Source organism: Gavia stellata, chromosome 4, assembly GCF_030936135.1.
Source record: "Gavia stellata isolate bGavSte3 chromosome 4, bGavSte3.hap2, whole genome shotgun sequence".
Classification (NCBI taxonomy): Eukaryota; Metazoa; Chordata; class Aves; order Gaviiformes; family Gaviidae; genus Gavia; species Gavia stellata.
In genome coordinates, this window is record NC_082597.1 from 37,919,739 (window position 1) to 37,942,523 (window position 22,785).

Below are 22,785 nucleotides of genomic sequence, written 5' to 3' on the forward strand. Positions count from 1 at the left end.
GGCTCCTATACAAATACAAAGTACTTCACATAGCTAAGGCCATTATCTATCATGAAGTTGGAGTTTTTAGAAGCTGGGCTAATTATCAATTTATTCACGAAAGAAAAAGCTGACATTTCCAGCATGGTTGTTACAATGCTGAGCATTGCAGAAGAAATGTAGCCAGGCTGTTTGCCAAGTCCTGTAGCTCTATTCTATAGCTGTTTTCCAAAGCTTGTGGTACAAATGCCTTCAACTCTTGCACAGTTGCCACAATTGTCATCTGATTGAACTGCTATGGACAACTAACAATGGAATATAGTTGAATGAGACTCCAATTAAATACTCTTATTTTTTAAATACTTGCTTTCTTTAATAACTACTGCTAAGCATTTCTTTTTTATGGGTCAGAATGAAAATAAAGACACAGTCCAGAAAAGCTAAACAAAGCTGTTCCAGCAGCCCACTCTGTGGAATATTATGCAGTTGGGTATCTGTTTCAAAGAGAAGCCACAATTATTTCTTGCATAAATATTTAGATAGTTACATGTGCTGAGAAACAAAGACTACTCTAGATGTAAAATCGGGCGGGATGTCCCTCTAGAATATCACATTCCACATGCTTTACTTTTCATATATATCATAGCAGTTGTAAAACAGTACACAGTTTGTTCCATTAAAAAGGCTTATAACTTTAATCCTGAACTTCACCCTTTCTGTTGGCACCTAATTTCCTGATGCTTCATGGGAAAATCTCTCAAATTACTTCTGGGTTTCCTTCTAGAAGTCTTCTGTCCAGATGTTGTCTGTCTACCTCTGCATCCCTGAATCATTATTTTTAGTGCACTGTAATTCTGTCAGAACAGTGACTTTGCAAGCAATATTGCATTTACTATCTAGGATGAACAATGAATACAAATATCAAGAAGCAAATGCATGTTGCAGTTTTTGCATGCCTTTTTCTAATGATTTCTTTTTAATTACAGAGCAAAGAGATTGCATTTCAGCTTCATGAAGACTTAATGAAAGTTCTTAACGAGCTTTACACAGTAAGTACAGTTACTGACTTAGCTTATCTTATACAAATGACATATCAGACTACTTCTATAAGCTTTAAGTGTCCTTTTATCTAGCAAGTTACCCCCCAGTGAAGATGCTTATTTTTGTCTTTTTACACAAGTCTAAACTATCTCTTTTGGAAAGACTACTCACTTGTTTACAATACGCATGCTAATGCTTTCAGGATTACTCTTTACTTTCAACCCTTTTTCCCCCCAGACTATGCTAAGCCAGTTTATTATAAGTTTTGTTGATTATTAATGAGGCATTTCTATTCAGAGCTTACCAGAGCAAAGCTTCTTCCTTTTCTGCCTTGTTTTTGTCCACGCTGCCATCTGCTTGGTTTGACTCATGGACTACACTCAGTAAAAATCAGTAAATGTTACTTATGTGCCCTCCCCTCTCCCTGGCTAGGATAAGTAAATAATGAAAAGAAAAACAGAAAAATAGAGGGTTGTGTAGGCTTTCTATACCATCTAGAGAGGTCAAGAAAAAAGTACTCTAAGCATTCTGGCAAGCTGCTGCTAACACGTTAGAAAATCTGAGAGAAGGTAGGTCTGAACTTCTTTTCCTCTTTGAAACTCATCTGCACAACTTGTTACTAGAGGATGAGGTCTTGTCTACCTAAAAAACATTTCCCAAAATATTTTTGAGGGGATGTGTTCTGAGAATGAGCAAAATAAGAATTAATCTTTGTTTTAAACATAGCTATACAATGAAGAGGAACTGGTGACATCCACCTCTTACAAAAGTCTGTTGATTCCCAATGGTTGAGGAAGTTGTACATCTAAATTCTCCCTTCTGCCTGGAAGAACTGAAACATCTGTGCTCCAGTACCCAGCATAACAGTCTCTAGACTTCTCCATTCCCTATCTTCAAGATTGAGGGGGACCAGGAAAAAGCCCCACAATATCTATATCAAGAAATAATTTGTGATTTTAAGGAAGTTTAGGAAGATATCAGAGACCACCTCTCCTCAGGGAGAGATCAGTCAAACATTTTTGTGCGTCTTGTCTGTTTTTCTTTTGACCTAGGTAAAATTATGCACCCATCAGTGGATGGATTGAAGAACATTCGAATTCAAGAACAACTTAGGTGGCAAAAAGAAGATCCAAAGAAATTTAGACCTGACTCACTGTCCTGGGTTCTTTTTAGTTATGGACACAGATTACTAAATCCTACCTAAACCATTTTCTTTCCCCCCCACCTTTTTTTTTTTTGAGGGCTTTTCTTTAGGGCTTTTTTATTTTATGAAATCACCACTGATTTTGTAGGGTGCGATAGTACAAAACCTTGTTGGCTTAGTCCTGTAGTCAGTGAAGTATGCTGGGATTAGCTTCTGCAAAGTAGTGATAGCCGCAGACAGTTCACACAGCTGCTGGGGATCAGCAACTGTAGAAGCCATTGCACAAGTGGGGCTTCAGTGGTGAGTAAGCCCTGAAGATCCAGTCCTGTTTCAATTAAATAGTTGCATTAACTCCAGTGCCGAGTGAGGCGCGGGATTGGTGTCAGTGCTCCCAGGGTAGGAAAACCGTGAAAGCATGTGCTGAAATACTTTGCTGAATCACCAGTGAAAATCCGCAGGACTGGATTTTGGTATTTTCACGCTTTTTCTTCACACTAGTATAGCTGTATCTTCCCACTGATCACTACAGATTTGTTCAGATGTTAACTTCCATGTTATGACTTCCAGTGAATGCTAATTCCTTTCTCAGAATTTAAGATTTTTGTAAAACAGGAAGTTTTTTGAAGTTAGTAGACAACAGAGCATATGCACAATTTGAATTAGGTTACTGCTGCAGGATGGTTTCTTGCGATGGAATTTACTTCACCTAATTTTCAGGCATCTGCAGTGTAGGTACAAATATCTTAGCTTGCCATCTGGGTTCCAGTTATAGTCACTGGAAATCTAACATGGGGAGATCAGACCCCTTTGTTTGATCAGATGCAAGCATCTGCTTCAGATTAAATGATCTACGCCGTTAACTCCATTGTCCAGCTTTTCATTGATTGCAAAGGAATTGGTCAGCTGTAGATGCCCCTATCTATCCGGATACAACCCATGCTTAGTAAAGTGACGGTATGGTGCAGAATAACATCAGTTCCACTGATTGCATCTTTAAAATGATCATCAGCATATATGTGTAATATATGTGCTTCTGTAAATAAAGCTAGAAAGTTACTTAGACACATGGAAACCTCATGCATAGGTTTTTAATTCTGTGCAACATTTACTGTGCAACATTTACTGTTTACAGAAATAAGATCACGGTGGCCTCACCAAAGCAAGTATCTACAATTTTAAAATCTGGGAGGTATGTTTCTCAGTCACTTACAAAAAGGAGAAGTCATCTTCCTCGTTGCCCCATGATTTATGGAAAGAAAAAAAAAATCAGTCTTACTGTTGTGCGATAAATCTTTGTGTCCAAAAGAAAGCAAATTCATTTCAAGTCAGTGAATAATATACTAATATTGAAGTCTCTCCCTATTTCTCGGTTCTGGGTTTTTTTAAAGGAATGGTACATTCATGTAGTGTAACTGTTAAAATGTGAGGCCTTATTGGAGTTTAAATACCCCTAATGCCTTTGAGTGAGGGGAAAGTATCGGAGCTTTTAATGAACTGAGGGTGTGTATGAAGAAGGGTTTAATAATCTGTTTACTTCTTATCATCATTCCTTATCTTACAAGAAAGGTTTGTAAATCAAGGTCTCCCTCCAGAAAGAAAAAACAAACAGTTGTGCATAAAAGTGTTTTGAAGAGAATGAGAGAAGAGAATTAAAATCACTAAAAGCTAAAATAGTAAGAAGTGTTTGTGCTGAGGCACAGGTGTATAGTCAATGTAAAGAAATTGCACTTATTACTCCTTGAACTTCTCAGATGAGGAGTGGGTTCCTTAGGCAGATGTATTCAGGCACACATGGTAGTTCTGCAGCTCCGCAGTAACTCTTTCAAGCGAACGTGTTGTTCACTCCACTGACAAGGTTTAAGACATTACTTGCCTGGATTTCCCTAATGCTGTGGTGTCAGGGGCTGGATTAAATGCTTGTTTCAAACCCAAACGATGAGAGGCTCTACCCACCCATCTCTAGCATGCCAGCCAGACCTGAGGCTTCACCATACCTGCTTTCAGACTTCTTGAGCACCAGGTATCTCAAACCCAGTTTATCCAGAATAAATGGGATGTTTAAAGAAATTGCTACTGATTTGGTCCAAATATTTTTAATGGATGAGTTCTAACACAGCCAACTAAGTATCAGAGTAACAACTGACTTTTCTTCAGGTGACAACGCTATATCAGGTGTCCTAATCTTCTGTATCATAGAAGGTGCTAGAAAAAAAGGTGACTTTGGGATTCATGTCTGAAAATCTAGTCTTGCACTTCTGCCTCAGCAAATCCTTTTTAACCTGTTCATAGGGCCAGATCTAAAACCTGCTGTAGTTAGGGAGTTGTGTCCATTGGTTTTGATGGTTTTTAGATTAAACAAGTCAATAAGCAGTGCCGTAGACTTTGCAAAGAAACTGTTCTAAGAGAAGAAATCACTGAGGAATTGAAGAGACATGCCACCTTCCACTGAGTGCATTATGAAGATTTTAAATTAAAAAAACTTTCTGCTCAAAGATATTTTTTAACTTATGAAAGTTTGAACCTTTGCCTTTTGAGAGAGAGAGAGGCTAGAAAGCATTTTGGCTGCTTATTGTGGAAAAGCTCAGAACTGCAATGAAATATCAAAAAAAAGTAAAATTAGACACTTTGGAGTATTAAATACCTACTGTTCTTTAAAAAGGCACACTAGTAAGAGACCTTTCTCTTTGCTTACACTTTATGTAATTAATTCCTTTTCCCATTTTCATTACTAGGAATTATCATGGAAACAGGAGATTTGTACCATAGGTCTTCATTTACTCCCTGGGAGTAGCTTAGCTTGTGTTGACTTTGGCTTGTGCCATCCTCATTAAAATTACACATCGTGTACAGGATTGTTGAAAAAATAAGAACAGAAGCAGGTGAACTGAGGCTTCAGAAGATGTTCTAAGAACCTGTGAGCAAAGCAGGCTTATTTTGCTGGAATAATCAGAATTTTGTAAAGGAAACTTTACTTTTTCATTTTCCATCTCTTTTACATAGTGAAGGTTTTCTTGCACGTTATGTTACATATTCATGTTTTCTACATGTTACTCATAACTAGTGAAAATGCATTTTAAGACTACATTTTCAATTCTCAGTATTTTATGCACTGATTCTTAAATTATGACTCAAAACATCATGCTAAAAACAATTCAATAGCTAAGGTTCAGTCTGTATCTTTGCAAGCTCAGTAAATTATAAGCGGCGAGTACTTTTAATTATGCATGGCTTCTCCCTGGCTGTGCCAGCCAGTCAGTATTTTCAGGTGCAGCATCTCAGCTGCTGCATTCCTCTCTTACTCCTCTCCCTATTACACTTTCAGCCATTGTAGACTAGTAATTAGTCCCATGTTTTACATAAGGGTATAAGCTGTTGAAACTAGAGCAAGGCATACCTTTTGAGTGAGTAGGGATGGAGAAGGAGGAGCCCGATTAGTTGTGTGGAGTCACAGAGCGGAGGTTATTTCCTGGCAATTACAGGAAAAAAAGTTCAAACTGAAAACTGCAGGAGATTTGGATTGGTGTTTTTTGTGAACTGAGACATGTAGAAATCTTCTTACATGTTGACTTAAAGAGGCAACAGATTATTGATTTTATAATGGATCATCTCTGCAACAGAGAGAGCTCCCCAGTCAAACTCTTCTTGCATTTCTCTGGAAAGCTAAAATACCTTGTATTATCAGATCAAGTACTGGAATATGACAATAACGCCTGAGTGATTGGGCATGGTGGGAAACAGAAGGTAGGCAGTCATTTCTTGCAGTGGAGGGAGGCCTTCACTGGATTTATTTAGGGGTCAGGGCATATTCATAAATGACCTCTAAAGGAGTCGAGGGGGATCAATGAGGTGACAAGTTTGCTAAAAATAGAGCTGTTCCGGTAATAAAGATGAGGGCAAATGGTGGAGAAAAGTGATGCACATCATAAAAATATGTCTTCATGTCTTCCACTTGGCTTTCCAAATTACTGCTACTGGCATCACACTTTTCACAAGCAATACAAATGTAAGGCTTTCAGAAAAATGAAAAAGTAGGGACAGTCCAAAGCAAACAATTTAATATTAAATAAGACAGGGCTGCTGTGCTGCTTGCATTTTCCATTGCTTTATCTTACTCTTTAAAAATCTTGGCTGTTTAATTTCTCAAGGTAGTTGCTGCCAGATTTTCTTTTTTATTCTGCTGAAATAACACAGAATCTGGATTCTCTATGGAGAAGTTAAGTCCAATTTGCTGTAGCACACCAGAGATCTGAGAAGGTGAATTCAGTAATTCTGTATTGGTAGTAATATATCGGTGACAATTCCTGGAACCACATCAGAGGTTGGTTTGGAAGTGAACAGGACGCTGAAAACAGCTAATACTGAGCCTAGTTAACTGCTAGAGACCACTGATGTAGTAAAATTGGCATATGATTTTACTTCTTGGGGAAAGTACTAGCTAACCTGATTTAATGAATCCCTTGCAACTCCACCTTCTGGTAAGAACTCACGACTTAGCAGAGATAATTCTGAAACAATTCAAACACAGCAATTGCAAAAGGGATGAACTACTGTTCTGTTAAATGCTTATTTCCTGAGAAACACTGTGAAAAAGCTCTTAATTATGCAGTTTTATTATAAAAATAAAGCACATGGTAACACATGGTAATTCCAATATATTTTAACTTTGTAGCATTCAATCTTAGTACGCTGGGTTAAGACGTTTTCTAGAAAATAAGCATGCATATAGAAAAGGAAAGCCAGCACTTTGCTCCAGGAATGTTCCTGTCTTGTAGGCCACATAAGTACAGTACTAATTACTGTCTTGTTGATGGATTTGCCCAGATAACAATTGTGGGTATAAATAAAATAATTATCTAAGGGTTTACTCTAATGTGCCCTTCCCTGTGATAAGTGCTATCTTCTGCCCTAAGCCTACTTGCTGAGCTCTTATGAATGATGCTGAAAGTTTGGCACACAAAACAAGACATTTATATCACTAAGTGAACAGTCTGTCACCTATAAGTGGGAGAGTACACAGTTTGGGTAGCATAGTCTTTTTCATCTGCTTGTAGTCTAACTTAGTTATCTGACAGAAATCTATTTTTTACATCACTGGATCTGCAGAATAAACCTGCTAAATTAATAAGAGATAAACTCATCGTTTAATTTTAGAAGGGGACTACTATGCATTTAACAATGCTTGTTCACTACAGCAGAGAAGTGCAGCATATGTCATGATGACAGTTCAACATCTGCAAAATTACGACCTTGCTCTCTCTTTTCAGTGCATACTTGATGGCTGATCAATAAGCACTTTGGAGACTAATTAAAGTCAGTTCAGTGATGGATACTCTCACAGGATAGTCTATCAGTTCAACAGTTTGATGGACATTCAAGAAGCGGTATTGCTTATTTCATCAGATTGTTTGTCGTTTGAATTACAGATCTATGGATCTATTACGTATTCACAGATTGGAGATCTGTGGATCTCAGAACTCTTCATACAGTAAGTCTATTTACAAGAATTAGGCAAGCCTGTTACTGTCTTTTACAGTCTCTAACAGTCTTTTAAAAACTCCAGGGAGAAAGCATGGTATAATGTTAAGGGAAAGAGTCATATATGCAACTTAGCATGCAAATTCTAAGCTAATTTGTTGAGGAAGCGTGCTCTGAAATACTTGGAAGCCAACTCCCTAGCTTGTTCCCATTTATTTTCCATATGTGTCTGTCTAAAGCTTTCTCAAGTTAAGTTTAGCTGCTGCAATATCAGCTCTTAAAAAACATTGACAAATCACAAAAAAGGCTGGAGCTGTCAGCTTTCCCCAGAGGCTTTCAAAATAATGATGTCACTAGTGCATGAGATAAGCAGTGCTATCAACATAACAAACTGGGCAGGAGTCAAATGCATAAGCTGATCACTGCTCTGTACATAGTCTGTATTGATTTGTAAGCCAGTGTGGCTTGGGTAGGGTGGACTCTGTTGTCCATCCCTGAGTATACTGCCAAAGGGAGGGCTTCTTTTTCAATTTCAGTTATCTTGGGAATCATTTGTACCAAGAACTTCTGCAGAGTTTGTTGGATTTCAAGTAGATACCTTCATTCCCCATAGAGACTATGAGTTCCAAGTTGTTCTCACACAAAACTTAGCTTTCAGTCGGTGTAGAGTGAGACACTCTGGATTTGGTAGCATGTACTGTAAGCAGGCAGTGAGAGGAAGAAGTACTCTTCAGTGATGTGAGGTTAGTGGAGTCAGCGTGGAGGCCTCTGAGCCTCTTGGTGAGAGCTGGTAGTGATGCACTTGTACTCCTTCACTCAACACGGAGGCAGGCTGAAATGTCACAGCCACTGCGGAAGGACGTTTATGCCTAGTGTACTGGGCTACATGGCACTCAGAAAAAATGCTTCAAAAACTTCAGTGCTTACTGCTTTTGTCAAGCAGAACAAATCCTTGCTTCACCACTTAAGTCACATGCTTTGAGATGTGCTCTTAGGAAGCTCTGAGATGTCATTATTGTTCCCTCTTTGCAGGCAGAAAAATTGAGAGAGTACAAAAGAAAATAACTTTCCTCCGTGGTAAGACAAATGAGTTAGCCTTGTCCCACCAACTAAAAAGTCTCTGGAGCTGACACACAACAAAAGATAAAAAATAAAAGCAAACACCTGTAGACTTCTGTAAAGAAGCACTCAAAAAATTGAGTAAAACGGGCAAAAGAGAAGGGCACAACCTTGTTTTTCATTTCCTTTTCCCATCATTTTTAATAGAGCCATATAATTTTCTGTGCTTCTTAGGTTTGTTTTATAAATCGTTTCTTTAAGAAGTACATTTCTTCTCTTTTCAGTAATTCTTTCCATGTGGCTATACGAGTTAGACTCTCTGGGTACAGATTATCGACAACTTTAAAAATGCCTTTGGTAACAGTGCAGGATATAGGGAACTGAACGTGCCATTTGGTTAAGCTGGAAACCATGCAGATCGCAGCTCTGCAGGCTCACCTTCTCTTCTCAGCTCGTCTTGTTTCGTCTTCGGGTTTTTGCCTCATCCACATAGACAGTGAGCTGCAGGGGCAGCAGCTGTTCCCGGTGGGTGTAGCCAGTGCTCGGGCAGGGAGCTCTGCACTCTGGTCGGGCCTTGGAGCGCAACTGTGCTGTAAAATAACAGCAGCAGCAATAACACTAAGCCCTGCTCTGGGCAGTTTGGGTTTTTTCAGCAGAGAGCTGTAAACATATGTTTTTTAAAATAAAAACAACACCACTCTTTTTGATGGGCATCTCCAACTGTTTTACCTTACTACAGGAAGTTAGTGAAGAGTTGCCTCCTTCATTTTTAATACCAATACTATTACAGTTGTATCAACAGCATGGCATCAGTGCTAAATAGTGGCATACACAGTTAAGGTGTTTAACATATGCATAATATACATGGTTATACAAAATTGCAGCCTCTAAAAGCTTCTTTCTTTCTGTGGCACAAGACTTCAAATATACATCTATTTGGCCATCACCTGACATGGCCTGCGGTTGGTTTACGCTGATCCACACCAAGCCATGCTGCAGCAAATTTGCACTATCTAGCTGTAGTGTCCCCAGGGTTGCCACTCTATGGATGCTCCTTAGGATGGTCTAACTACTCAGTTACAAAAAGTGCTCCTCTCCTTAGGGAATATTTCAAGGCAGCTCCCCAAACTATTCTGTCTCCTCCATGGGTCACACAAAGCTCTGCTGGGGGAGGAACAGCCTGTTTGAGTCCTCCCTGGCTGTATCCTTCAGAGATGTGAATGGCGTGCATGGCCTCAGCCCAAAGCTAACATCTGCTGGAGAGAGCACTCTGGCACCCTGGAAAGAAGCTGCTGGCTGCCCGAGGATGCCTTCATGCTTTGTTCCTTGCTTGAAACTTAAGACAACAACAACAAAAAACGAACAAGGAAAAAAAAATAAGGCTGGGGAAGGTGGAAAGAGGCTTTCTGTGCTGGAGGTGAGCAGAGACAGCCCTCCCCAGCAGAGGCAGGTGGTTTGTGGTTGCTTGCTGCCCACTACGCAGCGTTCAAGCTCAGACTTTTGCTTGAAGAAGAAAGGGAGGACGGGGCTGAACCAGTCCCTCTCCCTCTTTGTGGTCTATGCAAGCATGTATTTGCAGGCTGACAGCCCAAGCTGTCTTGGCTGCAGAGCCAGCATGTGTGTAGGGGGAAGATAATGGTATTAACTGGGGGGCTATGGGGAAAGCATCTTCACAATTTCTTTATCAGGTGGCTCCTTCTCCAGCTCTCATCTGGTTTTAGGTCGTGCCCAATCTGCTGACTGCGCAGCTGAGAGCCACTTCTTTCCAGGCTGTGGACAACCATCCAGGTGGCTGGGGATGTGCTCCCAGACAGAAGATTCCCCTTGCCTCTGCTTTCTTCGCCTTTCCTCAGTGCTGAAGGGGTCCTTCTGCTTTCAGACATTCGATGTCCACAGCCAAGCTGTTAACTTAGCACTGAAGAAGTCAGATAGATATGGCACTGACATAGATTTAGTTTTATTGCTCATTATTTTGTGTTTTCATTCAAAGACAGGAATCCTGAAGTTTAATAAGAAGGATTTTGCGCTTTCCTATCAGAGCAATGAAAAAAAAAATCCCCAAAAAATTTTCTACACAACTTTTGACTGAAATAGTGGATAGTGTGCTGCCCCATTGCCTATCAAAACATTTCAGTGATGCAAGGCCCTTCTGAGCAGAAATGAGGCAGGATGAGAGACAGTCTCACATGCTTACATTACAACTAGTTCTCCATCACTTTTCTCTTTCTTCATAGTGCTTGGTAAAGCACTCTGACATTTAGAATTTTAGATATATAACAATAAAATAAAAATGCAATCAAATATCCTCAATCTCTGTTGGCAAATAAACGTATCCAAGCTCCATGTTTATAAGAGAATGTTTTACTCAAAGACCGTGTGATTTTTCTGTAGATAGCTTTGTATTTTCATTTTATTCTAACTCTCCTTTGACTCTTGTCTTCTGCAGGTCATGAAAACATACCACATGTATCATGCAGAGAGCATCAGTGCAGAAAGCAAACTGAAGGAGGCAGAGAAGCAAGAAGAAAAACAGATTGGGAGGTCAGGAGACCCGGTTTTTCATATTCGACTAGAAGAAAGGCACCAGAGACGGAGCTCTGTGAAAAAGATTGAAAAAATGAAGGAAAAAGTAAATAGCCCTTTAACTTAGCTTCATTTGAAGTAAATTCAGTGCATTTCTGACATTCTTTAGCATGATATTAGACAGACAAGTCCAGCTGGGAAATAAAATTAAACAAGGTACACATAATAAACTAGCACTGAGTTATAGATGACTTAATTGCAGTTCAGAGATGGGAATACTTTATTCCCAGTATAATTCTTACTATATGGTTTGTCACATTTGAAACAAAATGCTAAGTTATCACTTTGTATTACATTTGTTATATGCATAACAGGCTGGCAACTAAGTTTCATTTGTGTTAGTAGGAAGGTGTGCTTGAATTGTTACCATTTCTGCTACACACCAAAAAAGAAGTAATTTAAATACATTAATATACTATTTTTTTCCTAGCGTCAAGCAAAATATTCTGAAAACAAGCTGAAATCTATTAAGGCCCGTAATGAATACCTGCTCACTCTTGAAGCAACCAATGCTTCTGTTTTCAAGTATTATATTCATGACCTTTCGGATTTAATTGATGTAAGTATTGGCACATTCGTTTTTATGTTTGTTCTGTTCAGGAATAACACTTTTTTTCTTTTTTTCATTTTCAAAGGGAATACATTAGTCATATGGGTTGCCTACAATACACTTATCATTTATAATATTGTATGGTATGATTAGCAGATTTTCCCTTCAGCTTTATATTTCACAAAATAAAGTGCCGATAAGATGCTGAACCCATGCTTTTAAAGTTAGAACATTATGTTTTCTCCCCATGTGGCAAGACAAAATATGACAGGAATAACACAAAAAAGGTAGACATTTCCATTTTGTACTATAAAAGTATTTCTGGGGTACAAATATTTTTTACAACATAAGCTTCTTAAATGGGCAGCTAATAATGGTATTTTAACTCGAAAGAAGGCATTTCCTCCATGTCTTCAAAATCATTTTGTTTGATTCATTTAGTCATTGAATCAAATATACACTGTTTTTTATTCTTATTTCATGTAGTTTTCAGAACAGACACAATCAATCCTGTACTCTGTACTGCCAACAGAATTGTTACTGATTTTCATTAAGTTATTCCTGTGAGAACGTCCTAGGAGAATGAGGTTGTACACTGATGTTGCCTTGTGCTAGCATTTGGTCTCCAGAACCTGTATTATTGACATTTTTAGATGATATGGAGGGAGGATCCCGCACTCTATCACGTCCCACTCTCTTTGTAAGCTGACCACATATTTGACAGAGAACATTTGGAGGCAGCAAACACAAGCTCAAGAATATTCAGTCACAGCAATGTAGTGTTAAATAAGTCAGTGGGTACACCTCTGTGCCCCATATGAAATGCTAGATATTTTAATATGCTTTCTATTGCAGCAATAGCATTTCTTATTTACAATAGTAAATAACATATACATACAGTCATTTCTGGTGGGTTGTTCATCACAAAGATAAGCCAGCTAAGCTCTGGTTTGTCATATAGTATAAATCAATGCAGCATTTGACAAGAGGTTTCTCATTTCTACTGTCTGGAGAAGCAAAGCTTGATATAGAGAAGGGGAAAAATGCCTTCTTGAGATGCATGGACTAAAATAGCTGCATATATGTGTTTTATTGTATGTTTTCTAAATACCGAGAGTCAGTTTTCTTTGACATTTCTGTTTTCCTGTAATTATAAAATATTGCCTGATTTTGTTATAACTTTTTCCTTTTCTCTTTCAAGTTTTTTCTCTCCAAATGGTTTTCCTCCTTTTTTTTCTTGCTTCTTTCATGTGAGAGATGGTGATGTATCTTTTTTGTGTTTTCACTATTTCTTGCTGTCTCTGTCTCGACATCTCTTTTCTTTCTCTTTCCTACTCACTGTTGCATGCCTTCTCTCTTCTGATTTCTTCTGGTTTATTCTGCTGTATATTGTCCCTGTCTAATCTACACCCATGCACCTGCACATCCTGCTCCACCCACCTGGTCTGCCCAGGCAATGAAAACATTTACCAGGATCCTGATAGACAGAGGACCAGGGCAGAAAACTAAGGACAAGGAGCATACCTGCTAGGGTACCACCCAAGTGAGAAGTTGTCCCTACCTAATGGATTATTTTCCTGATACTGCATGAAGGATGATGGATTTTTAGCTTCTAATTAGGGCATGTCTGATAAACGTGAACTTTATGAGTTCTTCCCGGGTGCTGGAAGGAAGAAGAGGTCCCTTTCCCTCTGTTCCCAGCACCCCCACCCCTTCAGAGGTTGGAAAGTTGCTGATTTTGTCTTCTCTCCTGCCTTCTCTTTCGGAGCTCACATTTCCGCGTGAATGTCTCCAGTGCATGTTACTACTTGGTCAAAACTTTCTCAGGTTGGAAAATGCACCTGGTTTTTACCCATTTCATCAATGTCCACAGAGGTTGCTGTAGCAGTGAAAGCAGAGGGGAGGAACCACAGGCCTGGAGCTTCACAAAGAATTGCAAAGAGAAGCGAAGTGAAGCTCTCTCTGCATATACATACAAAGACAACTCTGGAGTTACTGTTTGAGAAGATATTTACACAATCATGAAGACTAGAGCCTTCTGACTGCTGTTTTTTAATACAAACATACATGCTACAGTGTTTAGTAATGCAGGAAAACGATACCTACTTTGCATGGCTTTTTCTAAGCCATGGACCAATGTAGACAATAACATTCTTCTGGCAAAATGGCTTTAGAAATGACTCTTCCCTAAGGAATTTAAACGAAAAGTCGAGCTGCCCTTTGCATCACTGTTTTGTAAGAGTAGGCTGTAAACATGTGCAACCAGAATTTGCTTCAGAGCCAATTTAATCTGATTGTGAGCTTGTTTAAATGAAGTGTCTTTCAGACATTTGTATTTAATCAGAATATGCTGTGAAAGCATTGGTATCTAGACAGAGTGTTTACTACTTGATAAAGGAAATGCTTTTTTAAATGCAAGAGCCTTGGCAAGATTTTAGGGTTATATCGTTGGAATGTGAGACGTGCTTCCCACTGGCCATATGTTGCAACAGTCCAGACTATCTTATTCTGTAAATCTGTTAACGTAATGGTACAATTCAGAGTTTTCAGAACAGTGGTGGCGATTTCATTCTTTGCTCTCTCTACTTTGTCCCCATCTGCCTGCCTGCCTTTCTGTGCTTGCCTGAGCTCTCTCTTTGCCTGTACAGAAGGGGATTACTTCTCCTCTGTATCTGAGTTCCAGTTAACATGGAAGGGATTTAGATCTCCCCGAGCTGTTGGTGTTGCCCATAAATGAAACTGAATGTTTTCTTACATTACTGAAAAATATGTCTGATAAAAATGGGATAAATATATGAAGAAATGCAGTGAACTGTTCAATATACTTTTTGTAACAAGATTGGGAAGGGTTGTGGGATTATTTTTTTTACAAAAAATTTGATAGTTTTTTCATTGGGATTGCACTGCAACTTGATTTCTGAGGCTCATGGAAAATCCTAAATTGCAGTTCCTCAGCTGAACTCAGTCTGAACTGTTCAACTCCTTCATTTCATTAATAAAGCTCAGAGCTTCTGACTTAAAATGATGATGTGTTGTTCATCTTAAGCTCTTGTGATAAAAGCAAGATAAAAATGTTGCTGGAGTCTTAGCTGGATGTTTTAATGCATTTAGTGAGCTGAGGGTTGGGACCAGCATTTGTAAAAAAATAGAGGGATAAACAGGATTTGATATGCACAGTATATTTCTGTCCTCTGCATATTGTGCTAGAGGAATTTGAATTTTCTACTGAATATTTATTCTCTGCTGACTATATAGTAGGCTCTAGTTCAAGTGGAGGACATGATTAGTTTTTTTCTTTATTTGTATTGTGTAATAAGTAGCAAAGATTACTTTTTAGCTGAATTAAATAAACTTTATCTAGTATGTAGAATTTTTTTTTTTACCTTGTGGGTTTCAGAGGAGCACGAGTACACACCCCTGCTAATCTGACTGTTAGTACCAACGTACTGTTGCTCATTTATTTGAAGATTTCCATTTAATTGAGTTTATTAGGTTTATCTGGGTATAAGAGGAAGGTAGGGACCTTTTCGCAGACTTACTCATGATCTGAAGGTAAATGCTAGGAAATAGTGATCAAAACAATTTGACTGTAGTTACTGCTGCTAGAATAAATAAAATATTCATGCGTTGGTCTTTCTTAGAGTGGAGTTTCTGAATCTGTAATTGCAGTCTGCTTGCTTTGGATGGTTAGGAAGTTAGGGAACATTTAGCTATTATGAACTTAATTTATTCTGTAAAGGTTCTTTGTTAATCATTCATAGAATTAAGTTTAAAACTAGGCTAGAGTGTGTGCAGCTCACAGTCTTTATTACATAAGTTCTCATAAATATGGTATGTACAGCCAGATCCCTTTGATTTGAATGTTGATGTCTGTGTAACACGATGATTAGAAAGTGACTTATCCAGAGGTTAAGGTGGGTTTTTTATTAATTTCTCTCTCCATTGGCATTAGAATTTTATTATTATTCCTGAAATAAAATGAAAAGCAGCTTGCTTGCTTGGTTGAAGCTCTGTGCTAAGCCCTGCAGTTTGTTTTGTTCAAGCCTAAATATACTCTGGGGAGCAATAAAGACAGTAAATGCTCTTGAGACTGCTTCAGATTTAGTTCCAAATAAGAATAAAATGCAAATTGCAAAATTAATTTTTCACACATATCCCAAATGCATCACTCATTTCCCTCCACTTTGCCCAATCAAAAGTCTTTATGAATCCAGAAATGCAATAAAACTCATAGTCTATGACTTCATTCTCTCATTTCTCATCTTCATGTCTTGCTGCACCAACCGACATCTCATCTCTCTAGCCCATAGATTGATAGCAGATCTCATTAGCCATCCAGGCTGTAGCCTTCGTGGGCTGATTAGTGAACCTCAAAGATTCATATTTATTTTGGCTAACAGTGTGGTTGCTTGCTTCAACTTTCCAGATCTTTCTACAAATCTACAGATTTTTCCTGAAAATCATGTATATGTATATGTGTGTGTATCTGCATACATATGTACTTTTCTACAACACCAGAAAGTTTGGTGATTTTTTTCCAAGCATGGGCAGACAGGATGTGGTGGGGCAGCAGTTTAGTGGCATTACCTTAAATTTTTAGTCTTAGTAATGAACAAATACCCAAAGTGCCATCTCCATTATAGACAACTCTCTCTCTAAACCATCACAAGTACTAGCAAATTAAAACAGTACTCTTCTTTCTGAGTAACCATGAGTTGATGTGACAGAGCCATTCCCCAGTTAAAATTATCTTTGTCTCCAAATTCTGGAGAAAGTGTACTATGGTCTGGCAGAAGTAAGAGTTGTGATATCTGAGTGTTTATTTTTGTTTTTAAAAATTAACTTTATTCATACAAATTCTATTTTTGCTTAAATTGTTGAAGCAAAGTTCCAAGTTCAGGCATTTTAAATTCCGTTCAAAGAGCCACTGATGATAAGGCATTAGTTCAGGTTCTGGATTTAGTTCTTGTTTGCTCTGCTGGCATTGGCATTGCAAGAAAATGCCTTAGTCTGGCTGGATATTCTGCTTCACTTGAAGAGTCCTTCTTCTTAGCTGAGAGGCCATATTTGTTACCCTGTTCAGCTGTCATCACCTTCAAAAGATGACCATGTTGATAGTTACTGAGTAGATTCAGGGTTAAATAATGAAGTTCTTGGTACTGTCACAGCACAAAGGCTGCAATCTTATATTCCAACTTGCAAAAAAACTGCATCAGAAACCCATGCAGCTCTAATGGTAAAACAATAAGCTTTCTATTAATACTCAGATTAATCCTCTAGAGCCAAGAGTCGGGGTCTAGATGCCTGAAGTTTTATAATACATGGATAGTTGGCCATGCTAGACCTGGCATTGCCCTCTATTTCGCATTTCCTCTCAGTTTAGTCTTCCGTGAGGTCTTTCTGAAACTAATGCACATGAAATAAAACGGCTGTCCCTATCCAGTTTCTTATCAGCACTTTTAGTCTGTCTTTTTCATCCAAGATAGTGAATTAAATATGAGATCTGATTTGACGCAGAACAAGAGAAAAACACTGAGAGACTTTTCCTTTTAGAAACAATATTTTTTAGGCTGGAGGTCTTTGAAATATGGATGTGCTTTACTATAAAAGTTGAGTGGCTGTTTTAGTAAGTGTAACACAAATTTCCATTCTATGAATGCAAAAGAGAGAGGTTAACCTCTGTGTGTTTGATTGAACATGACATCTTTTTTCTGTTTTCGTTAAATGGTTCAGCAACTGGTTTTTGGAGAACCACTGTCCCATCTGCACTAACTACTTGGAGTACTCACTAGGACTGAAAGCTTAGTCTTTCTGGAAGTTTTGTTGTGAATAAAACAGCCCTGTGTTGTCAGATTTCAGTGACCAGTTTGATCACTAGTCATTAGTGCACCTAAGGCAAAGCGTGAGGGGTTTCTTTCTCTTCTACACACAGGCTTAGGTATGGTAAATAGGTTGAAAACTCTTTCCCATTCAGTGTGTGCATCTCTACTTCTGTCTGTCTCCCTCTCTTTCTTCTCTCCTTTTTCAAATAAGTAAGTGGAAAGGGAGAGGAACATGATCCCTTGAGTCCTGAGGGTTTGTAATAGCCGTGAGGGAGGTATGCATATAAACGTAGTCTACGGTGGACTGTATTCAAATTACTTCTTTACCCAACTGCATCACTTAACTTGCGAGTCCTGCAGGGAAGGATGATTTTAAGCTGCTGGTGGGCACCCAGGATGGGTGGCTGGGGGCTGAGGGATGCCCTAAAGAGGTGTGCTCCCTGACTGCCCTAGCCAGGCATTGGCCTCTGACTCCTGTTTGAATAAAGAACATTGCTTTGTAGGCAACTGTTAGCAGACTGATTTGCCACTATTGAGGTGACAGAGAGGTTTGCAAAATGTCTGCCATTACCTGGAAGCTCACTGAGCAGAAGCTGAGGACATTGTTTACTGTGTAACGTGGGGGAAAAAATTAAGGAAACAATCCCTTGATATGCTACTGCTGTGACATTTTAAAAACATATTCAGCTGTTCCTCTAAAATATTAAGCAATCATGAATAATGCAAACCGAGGATGTTTAAAATTCAAGAACAAACATAACTTTACATTCTACCAATTAGGTTTCAATTACATTCCAGTGTTATTCTCACCCCTAGAAAAAAAAGACATAAATTATGACTTTCTGCATTTAGTAACATGATGTACATTTCTGTCTCTGTCTGAGCATGGGAAATAGGGTGTTTACAGTAAATACATTTTCACCATCAGGGGAAAGGATGTTAAACCATTCTTGTTGGATCAAAAAGCATCTTAGATGGGTCATTAACGCAAGAGGCGGTTGTGGGATTTTTTGTTTGGGCACAGAGATAGTGAGCAGGAATTGCTTCATTTTCAGTTTGGTGCTAGCATTGACTTAAATGGTGGAGTTATGTCAGGATGGGTTTAAACAGATGATCTAAGGCTTACGTATGACAATAATACTGAAAAGTCCACTTGCATGTGGAGTTCCAGACCTTTTCTATGTAAATACAGTAACTGCACATCTGTATCTGATAAACAAATGCAAATATGTTGCCATACTAGTACACTTGATCTCTTTTCTAAAACTGTCCTTTAATCTTTGCAATAGAGTGAGGATACTAAGTACTTACTGTCTTGACCTCTGTATTGTATTTTAATTTACAAGATATTTTGTAAAATACTTCTAATACGGAAGAATTTCAGGACAGAAAATTTTATTGATAATTTGTGGCTTGGGATATTGGAATGATGTTCCTCCTTTTTAATTTATTTTCTTTTACCTTTATTGTGTTTTTAGTGTTGCGATCTTGGATACCACGCTAGTCTGAACAGAGCCCTAAGAACATACCTTTCTGCAGAGTATAACCTTGAAACTTCCAGGCATGAGGGCTTAGACATCATTGAAAATGCAGTTGACAGCTTGGAGCCACGAAGTGACAAGCAGAGATTCATGGAAATGTACCCCACCGCTTTTTGTCCACCAATGAAATTTGAGTTCCAGTCTCATATGGGTGATGAGGTCTGTCTAGTGACAAGTATCCCCATGGTGACTGTTTCTGTGTCTGTATACCAAGATAGAGAATTTATCCCCTTTTACAAAGAATTTGGTAAAAGCTGTTATTGCTACCCAAAAGCAAGTGGATCAGCAATAACATTTTGCAAAACTGGCAGTACTGTTCTGAGCTTCTTCAGAGTTCTCAGGTGAAAACTGTTGTGTGCTATTACATTCTGTATTACTCAGAATGACATTGCTGTGGATTTGCTGGCCAGCCTGTGCTCAGCTTAGCACCGGTGTAAGTAGTGGCTTTATGTTTCACTACCAGCCTCACCCATAACAGAGCTTGTGGGTGCTATTTGAGAGAAGCTGCAGAGCTTCTCCAAATTACGTACGCTGAAATGCAGCCTTTTCACCTTCTTCCTCCCCCATTTTATCATCTGGAGATTTCAAGCATACCAGGTACCCTAGCTGTGCCCTGTTCTGCTGTACCAAAGGACAGTACCAAAGCAGAATGCAGAATCACCCGTGTACATTTTTATTTGAAGGTAACTCCAGGGTTTGCGTTTCTGTGTGATGGAGAAGCAACGCAAAGCAGTCACACAACAAGGCTGTGCTCTGTAGTCATAAGATGTGGTACGTAGTTCCACACCTTGTAACGCATAAATACTTTCAATTTAGATGGACACATTTCATTGTCTGCTTTATTAAGTTTTAATGGCTTTAGTAGGAATTCACCCAGATTCAAGGAGAGCAACCAAAGACTATTGACTGTTTTTTTCTTCTTTGCATCTTACAGCTCTTTTTGATTCTTTGTTAGGTTTGCCAGGTCACCGCCCAGCAACCTGTGCAAGCAGAGCTTATGCTTAGGTATCAGCAACTACAGTCGCGACTGGCCACACTCAAAATCGAAAATGAGGAGGTAAGATCTGTGTCAACATGGGCTATGCACTGAACACCATTTTCAGGAAGGTGCAGTGTTTTCTACCTTGTCAAAAGCATGTAAATAACCCTGAAATGGTTTCAATCTGTTTGAGCTGGTTTAATTTTAAAAATCAAACACTGGCAAATATGTTAAGGTAGATCCTTGTCTGCTTTATAGAAGTTTGGAAACTTCATCTTTTACCTGTCCATAGGTTCACATTAATGAGTTCTGTGTTTTGCAGGTGCTTCACTGAAAACTTGTTAGAGCACTTACTTTTAGAGTTTTGTGGCAGAAAGCCACTGAGCAGTTACTGTCTTCTGTGACCACCTTCTGTCCAGTCCCCAAATTGCTACTTCTGAAGTACAAAGGAATTCGGACTGTCTTTTGTAGTAGCTGAGTCAAAATCTCTTGTGCTGTCAGCTACAGCTATTTATAAACACAAGTACTGAATGCCTGTGGTGGGAATAGCTCACCTAGTAAAATAAAATGCATTTTTTCGTAAAATACTATAAAGCTACGCTGTTCTCTTTCCCCTGCTCTGGCAGCAGAGAGGGGCCTCACAGTGGGTATAAATTGTACTTTTACCTAATTTAAGGCAGTGTTAAAGGCCCTCAGTTTAAATGAGAATCTGTTTCTAAATTAAAATGTAAGGATAATTTAATTTATTGGTGTAGTCTTTTGATAAGTTTTCAGGATTCCAGTTTTTCTCATTCTGTGTTGTGCTGAATGCTTAGAACAAAGTATTGATGTCCATGAGACATGTACAGTAGTCTTTAAAAAAATCCCACGACTTCAGAAAGTATCTCAAGGTAACAAAGACAAAAGGAAGGAGAAAGATTATTTCTTTCAGTAAAGTGAAGTGCAAGGGCATAGGGGGAGAAATCATGTTGGCAGGCACAAAAAGGATATTTGCCTACACTGGAGATGCGTGTAGAAGTGTGCATGATTCAGTTAAGTTAACGTTACTAGAGACTCTTCTGAAGCAGAACTGGGAGGTAAATCACATCCTTGTGAATCCTGCCAGTTACTTTATTGCATTATGGAAACACTGCATCCCCTGTTCCACGGCCTCCATGCCCTGGTTTCCACTATGAGTGGCTGTGCTCTCCATAGCTCACAGGAGGTGCTGTGAGGCTGGTGTAAATTGTTCTTTCTCGAACCCCCTGCTCCAGCAGTGTATTCCACTTCTGCAGTCTAAACATCACTGTGCTCTGCACCATAGCACTCCAGAGAATGGTGTCACAGATTTTTATCTTGGAAGAACATGCTGTTCTGGCAGCCAGATCCTTGGATATACTTATTCAATCTAACACTTGGACCACATGTGGGAGAGTTGACCCTTCAGAGCAGTGGATCATCTCTATTGCCTGTTGTCCCAGATTAGGGATCATAATCAAATCATGTCACATTTCAATTCTAATTTCAGGAAAAAAATGCTTGAGAGTGCTATACAGTCAACACAAGAGTACGTCCGTGTTTGTAGATTATACCATGGTAAAGCAGAGAACTAAATAGCAAACCTAATCATGTCATTCTTCTGATACATAGATATCTGTTATAGTACATCTAATTTTTCACATTCACATACCAGTTTGTTTGGGGGAGCATGCCAGAGACTTATTTTGAGTAATGAATCATAGAATCTCTCGATTTGGAAGAGACCCATAAGGATCATCAAGTCCAACTCCCTGCTCCTCGCAGGACTACCTAAAACTAAGCCATATGAGCTTCCCTTCTAAGCTGTTCTGTTATGTATTTATCTTCCCATTTGGTAAATTGTGTTTTTTAACACCAGGTTAAGAAAACAACAGAGGCTACCCTGCAGACAATACAAGATATGGTCACCATTGAAGACTATGATGTGTCAGAATGTTTCCAGCACAGTCGCTCAACGGAGTCCGTGAAGTCAACAGTCTCTGAGACGTACCTGAGTAAGCCTAGCATTGCAAAAAGAAGAGCTAACCAGCAGGAAACAGAGCAATTCTATTTCATGGTATGTTGGTTGCTTCCTCATTCATATGATACAGACCAAACACCTGAACTAAACATTACGCAGAAGTTCCTGGAATTTATGTGCCATACATAGTAATAGATTGATCTGCATCTCTACAGAAATTCAGAGAATATCTGGAAGGTAGTAATCTCATCACAAAACTTCAAGCAAAACATGACTTGCTGCAGAGGACACTCGGAGAAGGTAAATATCACACAATAAACTGGAAAGTGATTCCAGACTATACAGTGAACCCACTGACATGCCAAAGGTATGCAGGAAAAAAATTATAAAACTTAAAGCTTAATTGTCCAGTAAGCATAGGTTTGATTTTTACCAGTCATAGTTTTTGGTGCAGTGGTAAGGGTAGGCACTATAAATTGATTTCATTTCTTCAACAGATATTTATTTCCACTGCATAGATGTTTAGACAAGTGACTATATTTGGAAATGGAACTGTTGAATGAAAAATCCCGTGTCTGAAAGGAGAGCTGACACAGTCAGTGCAGAGTGATTTAAGAGCTGTGACAAATGCACT

General features: G+C 38.8%; 1 protein-coding gene across 2 annotated transcripts in view; it reads left to right on the top strand.

The window, feature by feature from the left end:
- Positions 1-22,785, top strand: part of SRGAP1 (SLIT-ROBO Rho GTPase activating protein 1) — a 148,745-nt gene that overhangs the window by 86,513 nt on the left and 39,447 nt on the right. For both annotated transcript variants that reach the window (XM_059817120.1, XM_059817121.1), the window contains exons 4-10: positions 966-1,028; positions 11,145-11,327; positions 11,712-11,840; positions 19,132-19,353; positions 20,150-20,251; positions 22,050-22,247; positions 22,367-22,451. In XM_059817120.1, coding sequence (XP_059673103.1) covers positions 966-1,028; positions 11,145-11,327; positions 11,712-11,840; positions 19,132-19,353; positions 20,150-20,251; positions 22,050-22,247; positions 22,367-22,451 — 982 coding nt within the window. The remainder of the gene's footprint in view (positions 1-965; positions 1,029-11,144; positions 11,328-11,711; positions 11,841-19,131; positions 19,354-20,149; positions 20,252-22,049; positions 22,248-22,366; positions 22,452-22,785) is intronic.